Here is a 20,012-nt window from a genome sequence, read left to right as displayed (position 1 = left end):
TATTTTGATTGGTTTTCACATTGTTTGACTAGTTTTGGAATGGTGGCCATCGGTTCGAGGTGTTAGAGAGACTTTGGAGTCGGTTATGGAACTTCAGAGCGAGGTAAGTCTCATGTCTAATACTGTGAAGGGGAAACTATCCCTAGGTGATGCATTTGATATGTGCTACTTGTTGCGGGAGCTATGTACGTATGAGGTGACGAGAATTCGTACGTAGCTAGATTCATATTATGTCCAGTAGACTTAGGTTCCCGCCATGCTATAACTGTACTATTTGAGTTGTCCCTTGCTTTTTAAATTCCTTTATTTTACGTTACGACTTGAGACTAGACTTGCGTAGAGTGATAGACTTGCTATGGTAGAGATTTGATGGGTTTCATGATTAGCCGCGAAATAATTATACTTCCCTTACGAATTTCTCCCGCGCTATGCATTTTCATTGAACAGTTAACCTTAAAATTCATTACTCACACGTTTATTTATGAATGGGGTCAAGAACCTGTTAAAGCTTCTTATTCTAATGGGGTTGGGCCGTTTGCCTAGGGCAGGATTATGTACCAAACTCTCATGGGAGAGTGTCATTCGCCTTGGCAGTATAATAGATGCATTTATGATTCGTGTCGTTCGACCCTCGGTAGTACACACAGTAGGATCGGATCGGGCTATACGCCTCGGCATTTCTATAAAATACTCTTATGGAATCGTGCGTAATATTTGACAAGGAGCCAGTGTATCTGTGAGTTTTTCCTAATTTGAATTATGACGACCTATATGGTGAGGTCCGTTGTATATATACTCCGGTTGAGGAGGTAACTACTAATTGAGAGCTTGAGTTTATTGTTGATAGGAGGACTGTACCATGTATTTATACTTGTTTATTTCGTTTGTTTACTCTGCCTCACATCTGTTTAATTCCTACTGTATTTGATTTATTGGACCACTAGTAAGTGTCGATGTCGACCCCTCGTCACTACTTCTCTGGGGTTAGGCTAGATACTTACTGGGTATGCGTTGATTTACGTACTCATGTTGCACTTGCTGCACTTATTGTGCAGGTCTATATATGTTTTCGGTGGTCCTCTAGGTGCAAAGGCGCGGCTATTGCAGGGACTTTACGGTGAGCTACATTCCATATTACGATCCGCAGCATACAAGGTCTCCAACAGAGTTATTTATATTCTCCTGTCTAACTTGTATTCTAGACGGATGTTATATTTTTATTGTACTCCTTAGTAGATGCTCAAGCACTTGTGACACCGGGTTTTGGGGGTTTCCTACTGGATGTTCATTATTGTAGTTTACGTAATTATTATTATTTCACCTTGTAATTTATATCTTATACAAAAATTAGAAAATAAAATTACGGGTTTTCTACAAGTACTAGATTTGACACTACTTATTCAATGGGATTCATGATTTCGAAAACAATAAAATGAGTAACTAAGTTAATTAATCACTGTTGGCTTGCTTGACGGCGGCGTTAGGCGCCATCACGACCTATAGTGGATTTTGGGTCGTGATACCTTCTCTGTGGGCCCATCTTACTGCGCTGTGGTGGTGCTACTGATACATATACAACACATCCAAAAATTTGTAGATGGACAATATTTGGTTCATGGCCAAAAACTAATTGTGACGGAGAATATTTATTATAATATGTCAGTCTGAGACGGATAAGGGATGCTGCATGCAAGATAGCATGGCCCTAAACAGTAGTGGGCAATTTTGTTTTCATAAGTAGTGGTCTTGCTATCAATTTCAGGAATAAATGACTCTGCAAGACCATTTTGAGTATGAACATAAGCTACATGATGTTCAACTTTTATCTCAACTGATAGACAATAATTATCAAAAGCTTGAGATGAGAATTCTCCAGCATTATCAAGGCAAATATCATTTATAGGATAATTTGGGAATTGTACCCTTAATCGAATTATTTGGGCTAATAGATTTGCAAACGCCAGGTTGCGAGATGATAGTAGGCACACATGAGACCATCTTGAAGATGCATCTATTAGGACCATAAAATATCTAAATAGCCCACTTGGTGGGTGAAAAGGTCCACATATATTCCCATGTATACATTCTAAAAAGGCAGGGGATTCAATGCCAACCTTCATTGGTGATGGTCTGTGATCATTTTGCCTTGATAACAAGCATCACAAGAAAATTCATCATTTGTAAGAATTTTTCAGGTTCTTTAATGGATGCCCACTTGAATTTTCAGTGATTCGTCTCATCATTATTGATCCAGGATGACCCAAACGACCATGCCAAAGCATAAAAATATTTGAATAAGTAAACTTCTAGTTTACGATAGACTGTGATTCAACTGTACTAATCTTTGAATAGTATAAGCCAGAAGATAAAGTTGGTAACTTTTCTACAGTGCACTTCTGGCCAGAAACATTCTTTGTAATACAAAGATATTCCACATTCATTTCATCTATCGTCTCAACATGATACCCATTTCAGTGGATATCTATAAAACTCAACAAGTTTCTTCGGGACTTGGAGGAGAATAATGCATTGTCTATAATAAGTTATGTTCCTTTAGACAGAAATATAGTGGCTCTTCCAGAGCCTTTAATTAAACTTATATTACCAGAAATTGTTGAAACATTTGCTTTTTCCTTATGCAAATAAGAAAAGTATTTGTGATCTTTGAATATGGCATGAGTTGTTCCATTATCAATTACACAAATATCTTCATGAGTGGTCTTTGATCCAAACATGATTTGAGGATTATCTATATTCTTCAAAATGACATAAACAAAATAAATATGATAGTAAACATCATTATCAAAGCACAACTTTTATTTATGTACAACAATTACATAACCATACTGTCTACTACAATCAACAAAAATTAAAATATTTATATTTCTATAGATTCATCACCGATCACATGACTTGTTTGTCCTTCTGGGAGTGCAAAGTAATCAGCTACATCCAAATGCATGAAGTCTAAATTATCTTCAGAAATAAAATTTGCTTCAGCATTTTTTTCTGTCTTCTTTAGGGAGGTTTGATAAAGCTCAACCAGGTGCTTTGGCGTACGACAAGTACGTGACCAGTGCCCTTTTTCTCCACATCTATAGCAAGCATTTTCTGCATTTGTTGCTTACACCGCTTTATGCTTTTGTTTCTTCCTTTTCCACTGCTGGTGGTGAGGAGGGTTCTTTGGTGCATTATTATTACCATGATTAGAGTTTCTTCCCCGACCACGACCATGACCACGACTTGGGCCACGACCTCTTTCACGCTTAGCTTGGTGGAAGTTCGTCTCATTCACTTCAGGGAATGAATAAGAACCAGTAGGTCGGCTTTCATGATTTTTCATTAATAGCCCATTATGTTGTTCGGCTATAAGAAGATGTGAGATAAGTTCAGAATATGTTTTGAATCCCATCTCTCGATATTGCTGCTGCAGGAGCATATTCGAGGCATGAAAAGTGGTGAAAGTTTTCACCAACATATCATGATCAGTAATATTATCACCATATAATTTTAATTGGGAAATATTTCTGAACATATCAGAATTATACTCACTGATAGATTTAAAATTTTGTAGTCTTAGATGAGTCCAATCATAACGTGCCTGTGGAAGAATGACCATCTTTAGGTGGTCATATCTATTTTTCAAATTATTCTACAGTATGACTGGATCTTTAACAATGAGATATTCCATTTTCAAGCCTTCATCAAGGTGATGTCGTAGGAATATCATTGCTTTGGCACGGTCTTAGTTTGATGCTTGATTTTTGTCCTTGATGGTGTCTGCCAGACCCATCGCATCAAGATGAATTTCAGCATAAAGTACCCAAGACATGTAGCGTTTGCCCGATATCTCTAAGGCTACAAATTCAAGTTTAGAAAGATTTGACATTATTTAGAAAAAAAAAGTTCGTACCTCTGATATTTTTAAAGTATTTGCTCGAGATAGCAGAGTCTCGTGTGGATAACGTGTTATAAAATAAAGACTGTAAAGTAAAGACAAGTATAGAGAGAAACTGATGTTCAGTAAATCTCCTCTATTTATAGAATAAAGGAAGCTGCTGTGTAAGCTACTACTGCAAGCTGCTATTGTACCAGATATAGATAATCTTCTACCGGGGGTAATATTTATCCATAACGGAGTATCGAAAGGATTAGCCTATTGTACCAGATATAGATAATCTTCTATCGGGGTAATATTTATCCATAACAGAGTACTATAGAGTACTAAATAGATAAACATATTTACGACAGAGTCCCATATGAAATTGCTTCTTCAGGAAGCTTATTTATAACGAAGTACTAAATAAAAATTCATAATATAATAATTTTATAACAAATAGTACCTTTATTTTCAAATTTTTATGTATAAACAAGCGAAGTGCGTCACCAAACAAGAAAACGGTCGCTGCAGTTAACGTACCTCATCAAACCCAGACAAACGACAGTCTCACCGTCGTTTTGCTTACTCGCAATGGCACCCATCACTCCACCCCCACCCCCTCCTCTCTCTCCAACTCAAATTTCCCAAAATTTCGACCCCCCCTCCCCCCAATATCTAATTTCCCTTAATCTGCGAGATCCTCGCCGTCGAAATCATTTTTAAATTCAACTTACGCCACCGGGAAATCGCTTCTCCGACCGATTAGCAAATCGCGTCGGAATGAGTAACAGCAGTGGAGAGCTACTTCAAATCGAGACTCTTGAGCTTCAGTTTCCCTGTAAACTTCTCTACTTTGTTCAAATTAGAAACTTCTAGAAACATTTCCATTTTTTTCACTTGTCAGATCCGTGTTATGCTTTTTCTCTTTTTAATTTAATTTACTTTTTATGTGTGTTTTCTGCTCTTTTCGATAGTTGAATTGAAGAAGCAGATCTCATGCTCTATACAGTTGACAAACAAGTCCGATAACTATGTTGCTTTCAAGGTAACTTTTCTAATTTTGAAGGTGTGGTTAGCACTTTTATTGTTTTCGAAAGAATTTAAGTTATATGACTGACAGTGAAAATACTAGTGTAATTTAACCTGTTATGGCATGTGATTAGCATTTATTCTAGATTATCAATCAATGCTTATCAAATAGGGTTACTTGCAGTTCCTTTTAAGTCACCTAATAGTATAAATATTATTTACACCGCCAATATACATAACTTAAACTCTTAATGAACTATTGAAGGTTGGAATGTTTCCTTTTTAGGTGAAGACGACGAATCCAAAGAAGTATTGTGTAAGGCCCAATACTGGAGTTGTCATGCCTCACTCTGCCAGCGATGTCACAGGTCTCTCATTATGCTTTTTTGGGACATTTCGAAATTTTCACACCATTTCATTTATATTCAAGTTCGCGAATTTAAATGCATTAAACTATTCAAACATTTGTGTGGCTATAAGACTTTTGAAGTTTGTGGTCTAAATATACTGCTATAACGTTTGTGTAGTTATAAAATCTTGTCATTAAGAATAAAATGGGAAGTGTAAGTTGAAATTTTTTTAGACTAAGAAAGACGTCATTCTTTTTGAACATACTAAAAGGAAATCGGATCACATGAACTGGAACGGAAGAGGGAACCTATAAGTAAGTTTAACTATTAAAGCTTCTTGTCAAATAATGGAAAGAGTAATTCTTTTTTTCTTCTTTTTTTAATCATTTGTGGTTCAGTTACAATGCAAGCGCAGAAGGAGGCTCCAGCAGACATGCAATGCAAGGATAAGTTCCTGCTTCAAAGTGTTGTTGCAAGCCCTGGCGCTACTGCAAAGGACATTACTCCTGAGATGGTAACACTTATAAGTTGTTGTTATGAATAACTTGCGGCCTTCTTTGCCATATTCATGAGAACTAGCATGGTTTATATGCACTTTTTGGTTTTAGTTCAATAAGGAGGAGGGGAATCATGTGGAGGATTGTAAGTTGAGAGTCGTTTACGTTCCACCTCAACAACCACCATCGCCTGTGCAGGAGGGTTCCGAGGAAGGTTCCTCTCCTAGGGCCTCAGTATCTGAAAATGGAGCTCTAAATACATCCGATTTTAATAATGTGAGTTTTTAGACGTCTTGTCTTAATGTCATTAAAGATAAAAATGTGTCCTTTTGGAAAGCAGACCTCGATTGGAATTTAAAATGCCTGGATACTTTGGCTACAGATTTCAAGGGCATATATTGAGCAGCAAGACAGCTCGTCGGAGGTAATCTTCACTTTTAATTATTTGTTGGCTAGCGTTAGTATCAGCGTTAGCTGTATATAGAATTCAACATGAATGATAACATTCTAGTATCAGAAACCACAGAATATCATGTAATTGTCTCTCTATGTTTTCCTTTTTACTGCTGTTCCTGCAGTGCTTAACAGTATCTGTTGGTTTAGTACCGTGACAGAATGTAAATTGACATATTGAAAGTTAAAGCTCCAATATGATTAGAAAATAGACATGGCATATCCCCAAGTATAACTGTTGGGTTTCTTTTGTGAAATTGACACTCGGACAACAACTATTACGTCTGTTCCTTTTTATGTGGTGCTATTTCCTTATTAGTGCGTCTAAAAGAATGTCATCTTTCTTTTTTTGGAAACAATTAACTTTAAGTTTTTCATTTTACCTAATAATATGCTTTTATAGCCGCAAAAATGTCATGGCATGCTTAAAACCGCAGGTTGTTCGATGGAAAAAACCCGAAGAGCCAACTCAACTGATTTAATAAACCAATACATATGTTCCTAGTTTGGTACTGCATGGTATTAGATTGAGAAACCCGACGTTATTCGGTTTGCTATGGGATTAAAGGTCAAATAGCATAAATAGTTTGATGAATAGGAGACACTGTTCATGATTCTAGTACTCGTGCTTTTTAGGCATAACTAGCATCCATGGCTTTTTGTTTCCAATTTTGAGATTGAGTTTTATCGGCAATTTAAACAAAAAAACATAGCACAACATTGTTTAAGTTTCATTTTGAGTTATGTATTCTATGTTGAATATCGTAGGAGTCCCATATTTGTTTCTTTTAATTATTTCTTTCATTTCAATTTATGTGAACCTAATTGACTACAGGGCACAAAGTTTAAGAAAGAAATGAAGATTTTTGAAATTTGTGGTCTTAAACATGCCATATCATTTGTGTAGCTAAGAAAGCTTCTCATTAAGGGTAATATTAGATCTAAAATTAAAGACTTTCCTTATTAGGAATGGGTTCATTCTTTTTGAAACTAACTAAAAAGGAAATAGGTTCACATAAATTGAAATAGAGGGAGTATTAATTTTTGATAATCATATATGAGCGTAAGATTGTTGTTAGATCAATGAAAGTGTATTAATTACTCTGTTATCACCTATGTTGCACGGACTCTCCAAAATGATGCCTCACCCGTGTCGGATCCTCCAAAATTACACTATTTTTAGAGGATCCGACACGCACCCGGCAACATTTTCGGAGAGTCCGAGCAACATAGGTTATCACAGAAAATTCCTCACTTAGGGATGTTTCATTAGATCATTTGTTTAATTCCTGCTAAACATGTGTAGACTTATTGGAAATTTATCCGTAACTCCAATAGATTGAATGGATTGAATTTGTATTTCATGTGACAAAGGAAAACCAAGAAACCAATATATTTATTTTATCCTTTTAGGTAAAGATTGACTCCAAAAATATGAATACCCTTAGTTACTGTTATCCAGGAACAAATTCTATTTTATATTTGAAGCTATTAGTTTTGTCTGTTGTTGCAAGGTTCTATTAGCTCCAGCCAGGTTTTCTGATTGTTTAGCCAGAATGCTAATGGGAAAATCTGACATCACATATGCTCTGCCGTTTTCATTTCGTGGAAGATTATGACTTTGATTTCCGTTTTCTTTTGACCATGCCCATGTAAACACACTGTACAGGCCATAATTTCCAAAAATACTGATTTTATTGTTAACAGCAAAACAGATTTACCTTCCAAACATTTGAGCCATTGAAATCCCATTTGGTTTTGTATAGTATGTTCACTTCAAATCTGGAATATAAAGTGACATTTACTTAAATCCTGTTCGGTTATGGTTAATTGAAATCTCGCATATCGGAGTGGCATTACAATGAGGTGGAACCATGAAAGTACTGTAGTTGGTGGAAGGATGCTAAACCATTTGGGGAGGATTAGCTGTTATAATTGCTTTTTGAAAGAAGAATCAATAAGAGTACCTTTTTTAATTCTCATATAGACAGTCTTCTAATAGTAGTAGTTGATTAATGAACCTTCTATTAATGAAGATTATCCTTGGTGGAATTGTTGTAGGCTCATAGCTTCTTCATACTATTCTTTATTCTGCCTTGGTTCATTCTACCCAGTCAGTGAAGAAGTTTCCTGGTGAAGCTTGTTGATCTTAGATGTGTCGATTTTGTTAATAATCTTGTGCATAGTTCCTTGTGATTTCATACCCAGCTTCAATCTTTCCCATGACTTTTTCCTGTTACAGTACTGGTGCATTTATTCTTCATCCTTTTGTCTTAATAATGTTTCCAGACAAAGAAGACACTTAAATTGGGACAGTATGGGTACTAACTATATAGTTCATTTTTTCTTTTTAAATAAACTACTTATATAAGAAGCAAAAGTTGAAAGGGGCTAAAATGGAGCTGAATGATGTAGAGAATTCATATAGCCGAAGCCAAACTAGTTTGGGATTGAGACATAGTTGTTCATGTATCAAAAAAGAAAAAAAGAGGAGAGAGAGAGAGATGTTCAAAGAAATGTATATGTACGAGGAAAGCTGACAGGAAACTATTCCTCCCATCTCTTTATATTTTGACGATGCTGGATGTGATGTTGCTCTATCTACTGCTCATAAAACAGATAGCAGGGAACATGTCTCCCTAATTACCTCATTCTTCCACCAAATCTACCAAGACAATTGCGAAATGGAGCATTTTATGTTGAAAATTTTATGAAGCCCTTGTATTTCAAACTATTGTAAGATGGCATGTTATGCAATAGTTGTACTACAATCCGTATTTAAACATTCTTATTAAAAGAATGCCGTTGGATCCTTTCTTTGCAGAAGAATTAGGACATGATATTCTCATTCATGTTGCATTGACCAATTCCTGTGCTTAGAGTAGTATACTAATGTGGCATTGTTTATTTGCTTGTCACGACATAGCATATTGTCTCCATTTTTCATTTTTGTACAAAGTCCAGCAGAAGTATATCTCTGTTGAGAGTAAAATATTTTTTCACCAGGTTGTAGATGATTTTCTATTCCATTTCAATCCGCTCTCTATTACCTTTTGTTTTCGGGCGATCTTTCCAATTTTTGACATTTATTCTCATGAGCAGTACAATGGGAGACATGCCTTATTTTCTGATGCAGTTGGATATTTACTATTCTCTCATCCTTCAAGATATAGGTCTGGTGCTCTGTATCTTATGTGGTTTGGTTTTAACTTCGACCACAATCAATGAGTTTAGATGCTGAAAGCATGAGATATTACTAGGAGAAAAGCTGTCAATCTTCGAGTGTTGTTAGAAGTTCTTGAGTGGAATTGTCCTGTGCTGCTTTTCGTATAGTAAACTGTACTTGCGTGTATGTTAAACTATTTGTTAATCTTTTTCCTTTTCGGAGTTTAGTCACCGTCTAGGCTTATACAAGTGTATTTAGTGATTGTTCTGTTCCAAACTTTATTTGGTTGACTTCATTGAACTTTTAATGCTATACCTATAGTTAATTTCTTTTCTTCATCAACTGATGATAGCTTGTCGCTTCATGATGTACTACTTCCTCCGTTCCAGTTTATGTGAACTATTTCCTATTTGGTCCGTTCCAAAAAGAATGACCCCTTTCTAAATTTGGAAACAATTTAGCTTAAACTTCCAATTTTACCCTTAATGAGAAGCTTTTATAACCACACAAATACTCTGGACCCCTTTTTGACTTGTTTAGGACCACAAATTTCAAAAGTCTTTATTTTTTCTTAAACTTCGTGCTCGGTCAAACAGGTTCACATAAATTGGAACGGTGGAACGGAGGGAGTAGTATTTTCTTCTTCAGTATTTTCACGATGCTTATCTTATTGAATACTTGTTTCATATAAAGCTGGTCTCAATGTTAAAAGTTTACCAATTTAACCAAACCTTCGATAGTTTTAATTCTCCATTCCTCCATTTGTGTGGTTTAGTTATTAAGAATGTAGGTTGAGGGCTCTTTATCTTGTTTGCAGACAAAGGCACTAATTTCGAAGCTGACAGAAGAGAAAATTTCTGTTATACAGCAAAATAACAAGTTTCAGCAAGAATTGGTAAGGGTTCTAATGTACAAATTTTTTTTTTTGAGATTGAAATGTATAAATATATTTTACGACTTGCTTTCTCTCTTCTCAGAAAATTGTGTACTTCTCACTACTGCTTACAGGGCCCATTGACAATTTCACATGATCTTTCAATACTTTCTAAAGCTAGAGACTTAGATTGTATTGGAGAAAAGTGTTAAACTCAATTACATAATATGATAAAAAAGAAAAGGGCATAAACTACGTTTACTGGTTGGTTCGCGAGGAGAGATTGATAAGTATGAAATACACATCTTCTCAAAAATATAAGTATGAAAAACACATCCTTCTTCCTTCAATTGGAATACAGATGAGAGTGAAAGGCTATGGTTAGCTTAATATGCTTTGGTAGCATGAGAAAAAGAGATAATTAGGAATGTATATCATTGCTGTTTGCATGAGTAAAATGAACTCGTCAGCCCGACATTCTAGGTTAGGCTTTTGCCTAACCCATTTATGTTAGTTTCCTGATGAATTGGTTAATCATCAACACTTGCTTACTTTTCGTGAATGCTCAATTAGCTACTTATTATCTTTAGTATTTCAAAAAGAAGGGTCAGGCTGGTTCAGTTTTCTAATTTCAAGTTAAAAACTCAATTCATATTGAAATTAATGACACATAAAAGAGGGGATTTTGCCTACTCTGTCACGGCAAGAAGCTAAAATGTGGCCTTCTGAATTTTATTCTTGAACTTCATGAACTTTGTCCCCAGACCTTACTTGTGGGACTATACTGAGATTGTTGTTGTTGTTGTTGTAACTTCATGAACTTTGTCATATGCAGGAGCTCTTGAGACGAGAACGTAACAGAAATCGTGGTGGGATCCCAACTATATATGTTCTCATTATTGGATTGCTGGGCATCCTTCTGGGCTATCTTCTCAAAAAGACATAATCATTTAGACAACCTTGCTATATTCTCAATGCTCCAACTGTCTGAAAAACTTCAGAATCTAAAGTCTATTAGTTGTCTGGTTGACATGACTTTTGTACAAGTCATTTTCACTGGCTTTGTAATGGCCTTGAGCTTCAAGAGCTATCATCATCTGGCCTACTATTTCAATATCCTCCTTTTGGCAATTTGAGAAAACATTGTGTACTTCCTAAGTTATGGCTGCAACGAAGTGTTGGAAATACTGATAAGTGATTGTAGTTGAGTGATCTTAATGGCATGGAGGATTTACTTGGATTGCTTCAACTATTTTCCTTGGTTACCCTTGGAAACCTTATTTCTTGTTTTTAGATTTAATCTTGTTTGCATCTCTCTGTATTTTTTGGGGTTGTTTGATTAACCATATTACTAGAAATAATTTCAGTGCAAAAGTTCGTACTACTAGTTTGATGTTTGGTTGAAATTTTGGTTTTTGTATTAATATACCAGTGTTGGCTACTGCTTTTCCTTCTATTTGCTAGTTCTTACGTTACTTGTATTACTAGTTTTTGGAAACGCACGTGTGTTCGGTGCAAGAGTGTTTTGATTATTTGGGTAGCAATGCAAAAATTTTCATGTTATAATTTTTCCATCTTTCATGTTCCTTTCGTAGCTTTAAAATCTTAGCTTTCTCTTCAAACTTTTCACATTTGCTTTCTGCTTCAGCAAGTTTATTGGATTTTTATTGCGAACATTTTCTTAATTATGATCCACATGGTTGGATAGCTAATTCGTAGAGGAAGTGTAAAATATTAAAACGAATTATACTATTATAAGTAAGAAGCAAGAAGCTAAAAAGAACTTAAAGAATCATACACCAGTCTGGGACAATAGTTTTGTGCTCTCTAAATAATATAATAACTCAAACACAACAATTTAACTTGAATATATTTTCAAAAGCAATTCAGAAAAGACGAAGACACTCAACCAATATCAAAGAAAATTATACATGCCTTATATTTCATATGCTGAGCAAGTAGACCAAATTAAAAGAACAATGATCTTTCATGAGAAAAGAAAATTTACCAAATATAGTAATGTTCGACATAGAAACTCTTCTCGTACACTTTTATACAGTAACACTGTAGAGTATCTGAAAGACAGTACAACTATTCTATTATCAGTGAAACACTAAAAGGTGTTCAATTAAAAAGTAAAAAGGCTTACAATGTATAAATAAAAAATGTGAAGAAGTTTACTAAATATATATATCTTTATTTATTATAATATATAGATATTTTTTTGTATATTTAATTTTTGTATTTAACGTTTTCTTTTCCGTGCTCTGTTCTATTTTTAAAAAATTAGATAAAAGAAAAAGTAGTTAAAGATAGAGAATTTCGAGTAACTCAAAGCTCTCATTTTGGCCGACTCTATACATAGAACAAACTAAATGAATTATTCTTTGCAAATTAATTTTTGGTCGAATCTTTATATGAATCTTTTCTTTCCTTTTCTTGTAATTTTTCTTTTCCATTTTGTTTTTATTTTTTTCCCGCCACGGTTACTCCCCACATTATACCTATATTTTGCATTTAATTTCCTTGTAATTTTATGCAAAATTCTTTAAAATTATTTTTTTGCTATAGCACGCTTATCATTTCTCCTTTAATTTTGAAGTACTTCAATGAAACAAGTAGAGAGGATAGAAGAAGAAAATAACATTCACACGTATATCGAATCTTTCCTTTCTTTTTCCTTTTCCACATTGTTTGTTTTCATTTCCTTTCCTTTTTCTTTCTTTGTCTTGTAATTTTTCGCTATCTTTTTCCTTTTCCACATTGTTTGTTTTCATCTCCTTTTCTTTTCTTTTCTTTTCTTTCTTTCTTTCTTTCTTTCTTGTAATAATTTTTCACTTTCTTTTTCCTTTTCCACTTTGTTTGTTTTAATTTTCCTTTTTTCATTCCTCCACATAAATAAGAGTTTTTTCAAAAACACTCTCATAATGATTTTCCTATAAATTTAAAGTGCTTCGAAAGGAAAAGTGAGGGAGGACAGAGAGAAAAACTACACTACAAGAGTTCAAATTGCAAAAGTATTCAAATTGGTTACAGCTTCCGGCCAAAACTTTAATAAGTTTCTGATCACTGCTTCCTTTCTTTTTCTTGCTTCATCCCATGATAAGAAATTTTAAACTCCTCAGAGAAAGCCTGGGGAAACCTTTTATTATGCCATGTGACCGTGCTTGATGACTTTATGAGTGAAGAAAGAATTATTGATATAATATTATATGATGCTAATGAAATACTATTTGATAAGATAGTAGTAGTAGTATTGATGATGCCATGAAATTACAAAAGAGTGTTGGTTGTTAATGCCTTGTTCTCTGACCTTATTCAATCTATGCATCTAACCTATTTCTCTTCATTCGCACTACACAGTATTTGAAATTTGGTCACAATGGAAGCAAGATGGTGAATGCATATGGTCTGTCTATTTATATAGTGGTACAATATTTAAAATTTAATGGTGAAGAATCCTTTTAAATTCCATAATTAAGTGACGAATACAAGAAGTTGTAACCGAAAGAATATAAAAGTGTTATAACTGAAACTTTATGTGATATAGGATTTTAAAGAGGAGAGAAAATTGAATAGAAGAAGGAAATAATATAAAGGAACTGTAATAGTATCGGTAAAAAGTGTACAATAACGGCTAAAAAGTGTACGGTAACGCCTAATATTGGTATTATTTCTTTCATTAATGTTATGAATTTTTTACAGGGCATTAAGTACAAAATATAATTTAATAAGAGGTAATTTTAATTTTAGGCAGAGGACAATTTGGTCATTTAGTTTTTGAAGGTTATTATAGTAAACTAACTTCACCTAAAAGTTTTCATTCTTATAATATAATATGATCTTTCTGGATTCTATTGCTGTTACTGATCTGCTGTCTCTTTTCGTCTTTTTGAGCCGATGGTCTATTGGAAACAGTCTCTCTACTCTTTCGGAGTAGGAGTAAGGCCTACATACACACTAGCTTCCCTAAACCCTGGGATTTTACTAGGTGGTTGTTGTATTTTTGTCGAATTTAATATGGGACTGCAGTGTGTATCGGCAATGGCTGTATAATTTTTATTTTTTAATCACACCCATAAGAGCTTTGGGTGAGGATATACTAAGGAAAAGGATCACACAATTGAGGGGGGCTTGGCCTGACCTCCTTCAATATAGTTGGATCCTCAAAAAGGCTTCAAAACAGCTTAAGATTGTACATTTGTATGAGCTCCTAGACAAAATCTACATATCTAAAGCTTCCTCTATAGAATCAACATACAAAGAAGTTTAGCTTTGTCATATCTCAGTCTAATGCGAGGGAGATGGTTAGGTCCCTTTGCCATTCTAGGTAGATCTTGATGTTGAAATAGGAGTGTGGACTCATTGTTTGTTGAAGCCTGTTTAGCCAAGACATCGGCCACCTGGTTAGCTTCTCTATAGCAATGCATTGTCTGACCATTCATCTGAATCAAAAGCTGATTAATATAATCTATCATATACTTCAGTTTGAAATTCTCCTTAGTGATTCCTGTCAACATATTGGTGATGAGAAGAGAATCTAACACCAACCAGCCATGAAATGCGTTGTTGTGCACACCATTCAACTCTAAATTTTGCAGAAAGAGCTTCCGCTTCGTTATTGCTACTGCAAACAATAGGTGCTGAAAAAGCCATGATCAGGTCTCCTCTCTCATCTCTGATTATGCCCCCTATTCCTCTGCTTCTGCTATTTGCCAAGAAACTACCGTCAGTATTTATTCTCACAGCTCCATGAGGTGGTTTATTTCAGCAGACAAGTTTCCACCTAGGAATAGTTTTAAAGACTTTCTACTTAACCACACCATTCTGGCCATGAAATAGGAACTTCACATGAGGTGAAGGCTATATCCATAGCAGCCTTCATATTCTAAAAAGTCTGATGCTTCATCTTCTGAACTGAGAGTATTTGTTGCTCACCATATTTATAGGCACATGACTCCTTCCAAATTTCTCAGCATATGATTACTGGCATGACCTGTAGTAGTCAACTATGTGCCTTGTTTCTGGTGTCCAGGCTCCACCGTTTTGTTGAATTCTTCTGTAGGATATTCCTTGGTGTTGGATCCCCAAAAAAGAACCAATAAAGAAGATCCATAAATGCTGGGCTACTTCTCCCTCAAAGAAGACATGTTTGCATTGTCTCACATTGAGGAATTGAGCAACATCTGCGCTGGAAATCTGCCAATCCATTACTGCTGTATAAAAGTTGTATATGAGAATTTAGGTACGTAGTTGTTAATAGTAAGTTCTTCAGCACTGATTTTAAAGTAAGAAACTGTTTAAAATAAATTTTGTTAATTCCTTTGTCATATTCAAGTAAATCTCATTGCAATGTTCTTTTCTTTATTGAGGCAGCAAAATTTGATATTTTAAATATTTTATTCACAATGTGGTAATAAACGAAATGTTAAGTTGGATAAAGCGATGTAAATAAGCTTAAGGGTTGTTAGTTTGGGAATAAGTTATATTGGGAATGTAATGAGTGAAATATAATACATGGATTAAAAAATGACATGATTATTTAGTGAATATACTTTTTTGGTGATGTTTTGTTTATTGGATTAAAAATGGGATTATAATATGGGGAATAAAACATGTGTTTTGTTTACACTGTATAAATTTGGATAATTTTTGTTTCCAATTTTATCTTTGGCCTTTTCAAAATACTTTAGAAGAAGAGCATTTTAAAGCGGCATGTTTGTCGCAAAAAGTAATAGAACAAGTAGCACGAATTGTATAAGCTTCCACTAAGCATTGCATAAGCAAAAGATAAAACAAGTAGCTCGAACTGTATAAGGTTCCACTAGACATTAAACTACAAAGGTTCCAATATGCATTTGGCGGAAATGAGCATTGAGGAGACAAATTCACCCCATCGAAGCTCGCAGTCCAAATCAACAAAAATGGCTTTCTATTTCTTGGATCTTCATTAACAGTTCCAACATATTCATCCATTCACTCAAAGAGATCACTTTTGCAAGTTGCAATAAATTTACATTTATAATCGTGGGATTTCCACGATTTTTATATTATGTGCAAAGCATCCACTAGGTACTTATTTGGCTAACATTCGTACTACTAGTACTATTAATAGCACTTCAAAAACAAAAAAAGGCTTATCGCAAAGACAACGTAGGTGACTCACCGAGAATGCTTGGCTTTAACAAGACACATTAGTATGAACCTGCTTGTCAACGCCATTGTCTCCGATCTCATTTAACGATAATTACAAGTGTATAGAGTTTAACTTCTATATGTTAAAAGTATACAAAAATAATAATTATAAGAAATTATAAAAAATAGAGTCAATAACTTATGAAATAAGATAGTCAATACAACAACAATTACAACATACACAACACAGTATTATCCCACACCGTGAGTCTGAGGAGGGTAGTGTGTACGCAGACCTTACCCCTACCTTATGAGGATAGAGAGACTGTTTCCAATAGATCCTCGACTCAAGAAAGTATAAGCACCACATTAATAAAAATTTAGACAAGAAGGGACAATACAAAAAGCCATATAAAAGCAGAATAAAAATAACAAGACAGTAAGGTGATCAACAATGAAAGAAAACAACGGTTAGTCATAAAAATCTACTACCAACATAAAGCGAGACTGCATGCCAATATTACTGTTATGAACACTCTAGACTACCTACTCTACTACTCTAATCCTCGACATCCATACCTTCCTTTCAAGAGTTACGTCCTCGGTCAGCTGAAGCTGCTCCATATCTTGCCTAATCATCTCTCCCTACCTCTTCTTTGGCCTTCCTCTACCTCTTCGTAGGCCCTCCAATGTCAACCTCTCACACCTCCTCACCGGGGCGTCTGTACTCCTCCTCCTCACATGACCAAACCACCTAAGCCGCGCTTCCCGCATCTTGTCCTCAATAGGGGCCACACCCACCTTGTCGCGAATAACATCATTTCTAATCCTATCTAACCTGGTGTGCCCGCATATCCATCTCAACATCCTCATCTCTGCTATCTTCATTTTCTGGACATGAGCGATCTTGACTGGCCAACACTCAGTCCCATACAACATCGTTGGTCCGACCACCACTCTATAGAACTTACCCTTAAGTTTCGGTGGCACCTTCTTGTCACACAAAATATCGGAAGCGAGTCTCCATTTCATCCATCCCGCACCAATATGATGTATAACATCTTCATCAATCTCCCCATCCCATGAATAATAGACCCAAAGTACTTAAAACTCCCCCTCATAGGAATAGACCAGCGAGTCCAGCCTCACCTCCCCTTCCCCTCCTTGAGTCTCGCCACTGAAATAAGACAGTCAATACAACATGTTAAATTAGAATTATAATATAATTTTCTTATGGCAAGTCTAGTTAAAAAGATGGTGTTACGTGGGATGTGGGCATGAGCGCGGTAACGAGTGCTTTATCGATTTAATTTTGTAATGTATACGTTTCTTATTGTCAGGTCATTTGAATAAATTAATAGTATAATAGTGAAAGTCAAAAAGTTAAGGTACAAGAGTGATATTTATCAAGTGCTTATATAGTCCAATGCCATTACCTAGTTTTAGAAGTATAGGATTTGTCTCTCCGTTGCAGTCCTTCAAGTTTCTTTCAAATGCCAATCACCATATCCTCTCTTTTTATGGTTTTCCTTTTGTTCCATGCATGTAATGCTCGGCCTTTCGGTGTTCTCAACAAGGTTTATTTCGATATTTTGTAATTGTCAACATTTTCTTTTGTTTACTCTAAGTTATTATAATCTCTATGTGAGTAGAATTATATATATTATAGCAGCGGTATTCATAATTTAGGGTTAACGGGTTCATGATAGATTTACATTTTACAATTCTTTTGCATACGTATAAGTCAATAGAGTTGAAAGTGTTTGTCACGACCCTAAACCAACCCGTCGTGATGGCGCCTATCATGGTACTAGGAAAGCCGACTATTCAGATGTTTCCAATACTTTAAATCTTTGAAAGATACTAAAACAGTTTAAATAAAGAAAAATCTCTTAAAACAGGATAGGAAATCATAATTCAATACATAATTCTTCCCAAAAACGGAGTGTCACCGAGTACATGAGTATCTACGAGTTAACAAGGTCTAGTACATTGTCTGGAAGTAAAAACGGAATAAATAAACTGAAAGATAAGGGAGGAGAGTCAAGGTCTACGAACGCCAAACAACTATCCCTCGATGATCTCCGAAGGTCTGGCCTCTGCAAATCAATAACCGCCGAAACCGGAAGCACCTAGATCTATGCACAGGAGGTGCATGGTGTAGTGTGAGTACAACCAACTCAATAAGTAACAAATTTAACCTTTTGACTGAAAGTAGTGATAAGTTCAATTATTACGGTCCACTTTCAACATTTAACAGTACGAAAAGTTACAAAAATATAACAATGATATCTCAGATATTTATATTCTACAAGTGAAGGTACAAGAAATTTAGACATGCTTTCAACAAGGACTTAGACATGCTTTCAGACTTCACAACAAAACTTAACATATAACAGGGCAGATCCAGCCCAGGGCAGAGCCATCCCACATGTAAATAAAACAGGGCAGATCCAGCCCAAATGCAAGTAAACAGGCAGATCCATCCCAAATGCAAGTAAATAGGGTAGATCCAGCCCAAATGTCATGACTGCTAGCATTGCGCCCACTGTGAGTATGTAGACTCTGGAGGGGCCGATCAGCCCAAGCGCTATAATAAGCCAAATCCTGGCATCAATCAATAAAGCCTGCTGCAGCGTGCAATCTGATCCCATAAATATCACTCATAATAGGCCCTCAGCCCCACTCAGTCAATAACCTCTCCCGTCTCTCAGGCTCACCAAAATCATGATAATCAGCCCACAATGATGATATGATATAATATGTAAAGACAATAGAGACTAAGACATAATATGCAAGTTATAACTGTGACTGAGTACAACTTGACATATTAAGCAATTAGTTCTACAGCAAAGAACGACCACTTAGGGTCCCAATAGTACCATCATATAACCTAAGCAGGGTTTCTAACATGACTGACAACTCAATAGATTTAGCACATGGTGAAAATACGGGTAACAACAAAATTTAAAAACTATTCAGTTCCATGGAATCAACCAAGTCACAATTCTTACGTCACACGCCTACATGCCCGTCACTTAGCACATGCATCACCTTAACACCAATCGCATAATGCAAAATTCGGGGTTTCATACCCTCAGAACCAAACTTAGAAGTGTTACTTACCTCAAACCGTACAAATCTCTACTCCAACACGCCCTTGCCTCACAAATCGACCTTTAAATGCCTCGAATCTAGCCACAAATAGTTTGATATAATTAACACGAGTTAAAGGAATAAGTTCCATATGAAATTACTAAGTTTTTAATTAAAGTCCAAAAGTCCACTCAAAAGTTGGCCCCCGGGCTCACGTCTTGGAGTCCAATAAACGTCATACAACCCGGAAACCCATTCAACCACGAGTCCATCCATACCAAATTTACCAAAATTCAACACCAAATCAACACCCAAATTCCCAATTTAAACTCTCCAAATCCCTAGCCTCAAATTCTCAAATTTCACCTTACATACACACAAACTAGGTGGAAAATTCAATGGGGAGACAAGATTATTGATTAAAAATGAACACAAGTGACTTAGTTCAAGAAACCCCTCGAAAATCCTCTCACAAATCGCTTAATCCCGAGCTTGAAATGTTCTAAATGAAGAAAACTCGCGAACCCTTGAA

General features: G+C 35.5%; 1 protein-coding gene across 1 annotated transcript; it reads left to right on the top strand.

The window, feature by feature from the left end:
• Positions 1-4,512: 4,512 nt before the first annotated feature.
• On the top strand, positions 4,513-11,705 carry LOC104097454 (vesicle-associated protein 1-2-like). Its single transcript, XM_009604013.4, has 8 exons — positions 4,513-4,718; positions 4,855-4,925; positions 5,196-5,277; positions 5,658-5,773; positions 5,868-6,032; positions 6,139-6,180; positions 10,193-10,270; positions 11,085-11,705. The coding sequence occupies exons 1-8, from the start codon at positions 4,661-4,663 to the stop codon at positions 11,193-11,195; spliced, it is 723 nt and encodes a 240-aa protein (XP_009602308.1). The 5' UTR covers positions 4,513-4,660; the 3' UTR covers positions 11,196-11,705.
• Positions 11,706-20,012: the final 8,307 nt, after the last annotated feature.

This window comes from Nicotiana tomentosiformis, chromosome 8 (assembly GCF_000390325.3).
Source record: "Nicotiana tomentosiformis chromosome 8, ASM39032v3, whole genome shotgun sequence".
Lineage (NCBI taxonomy): Eukaryota > Viridiplantae > Streptophyta > Magnoliopsida > Solanales > Solanaceae > Nicotiana > Nicotiana tomentosiformis.
This window is presented reverse-complemented; position numbering and strand designations above follow the sequence as displayed.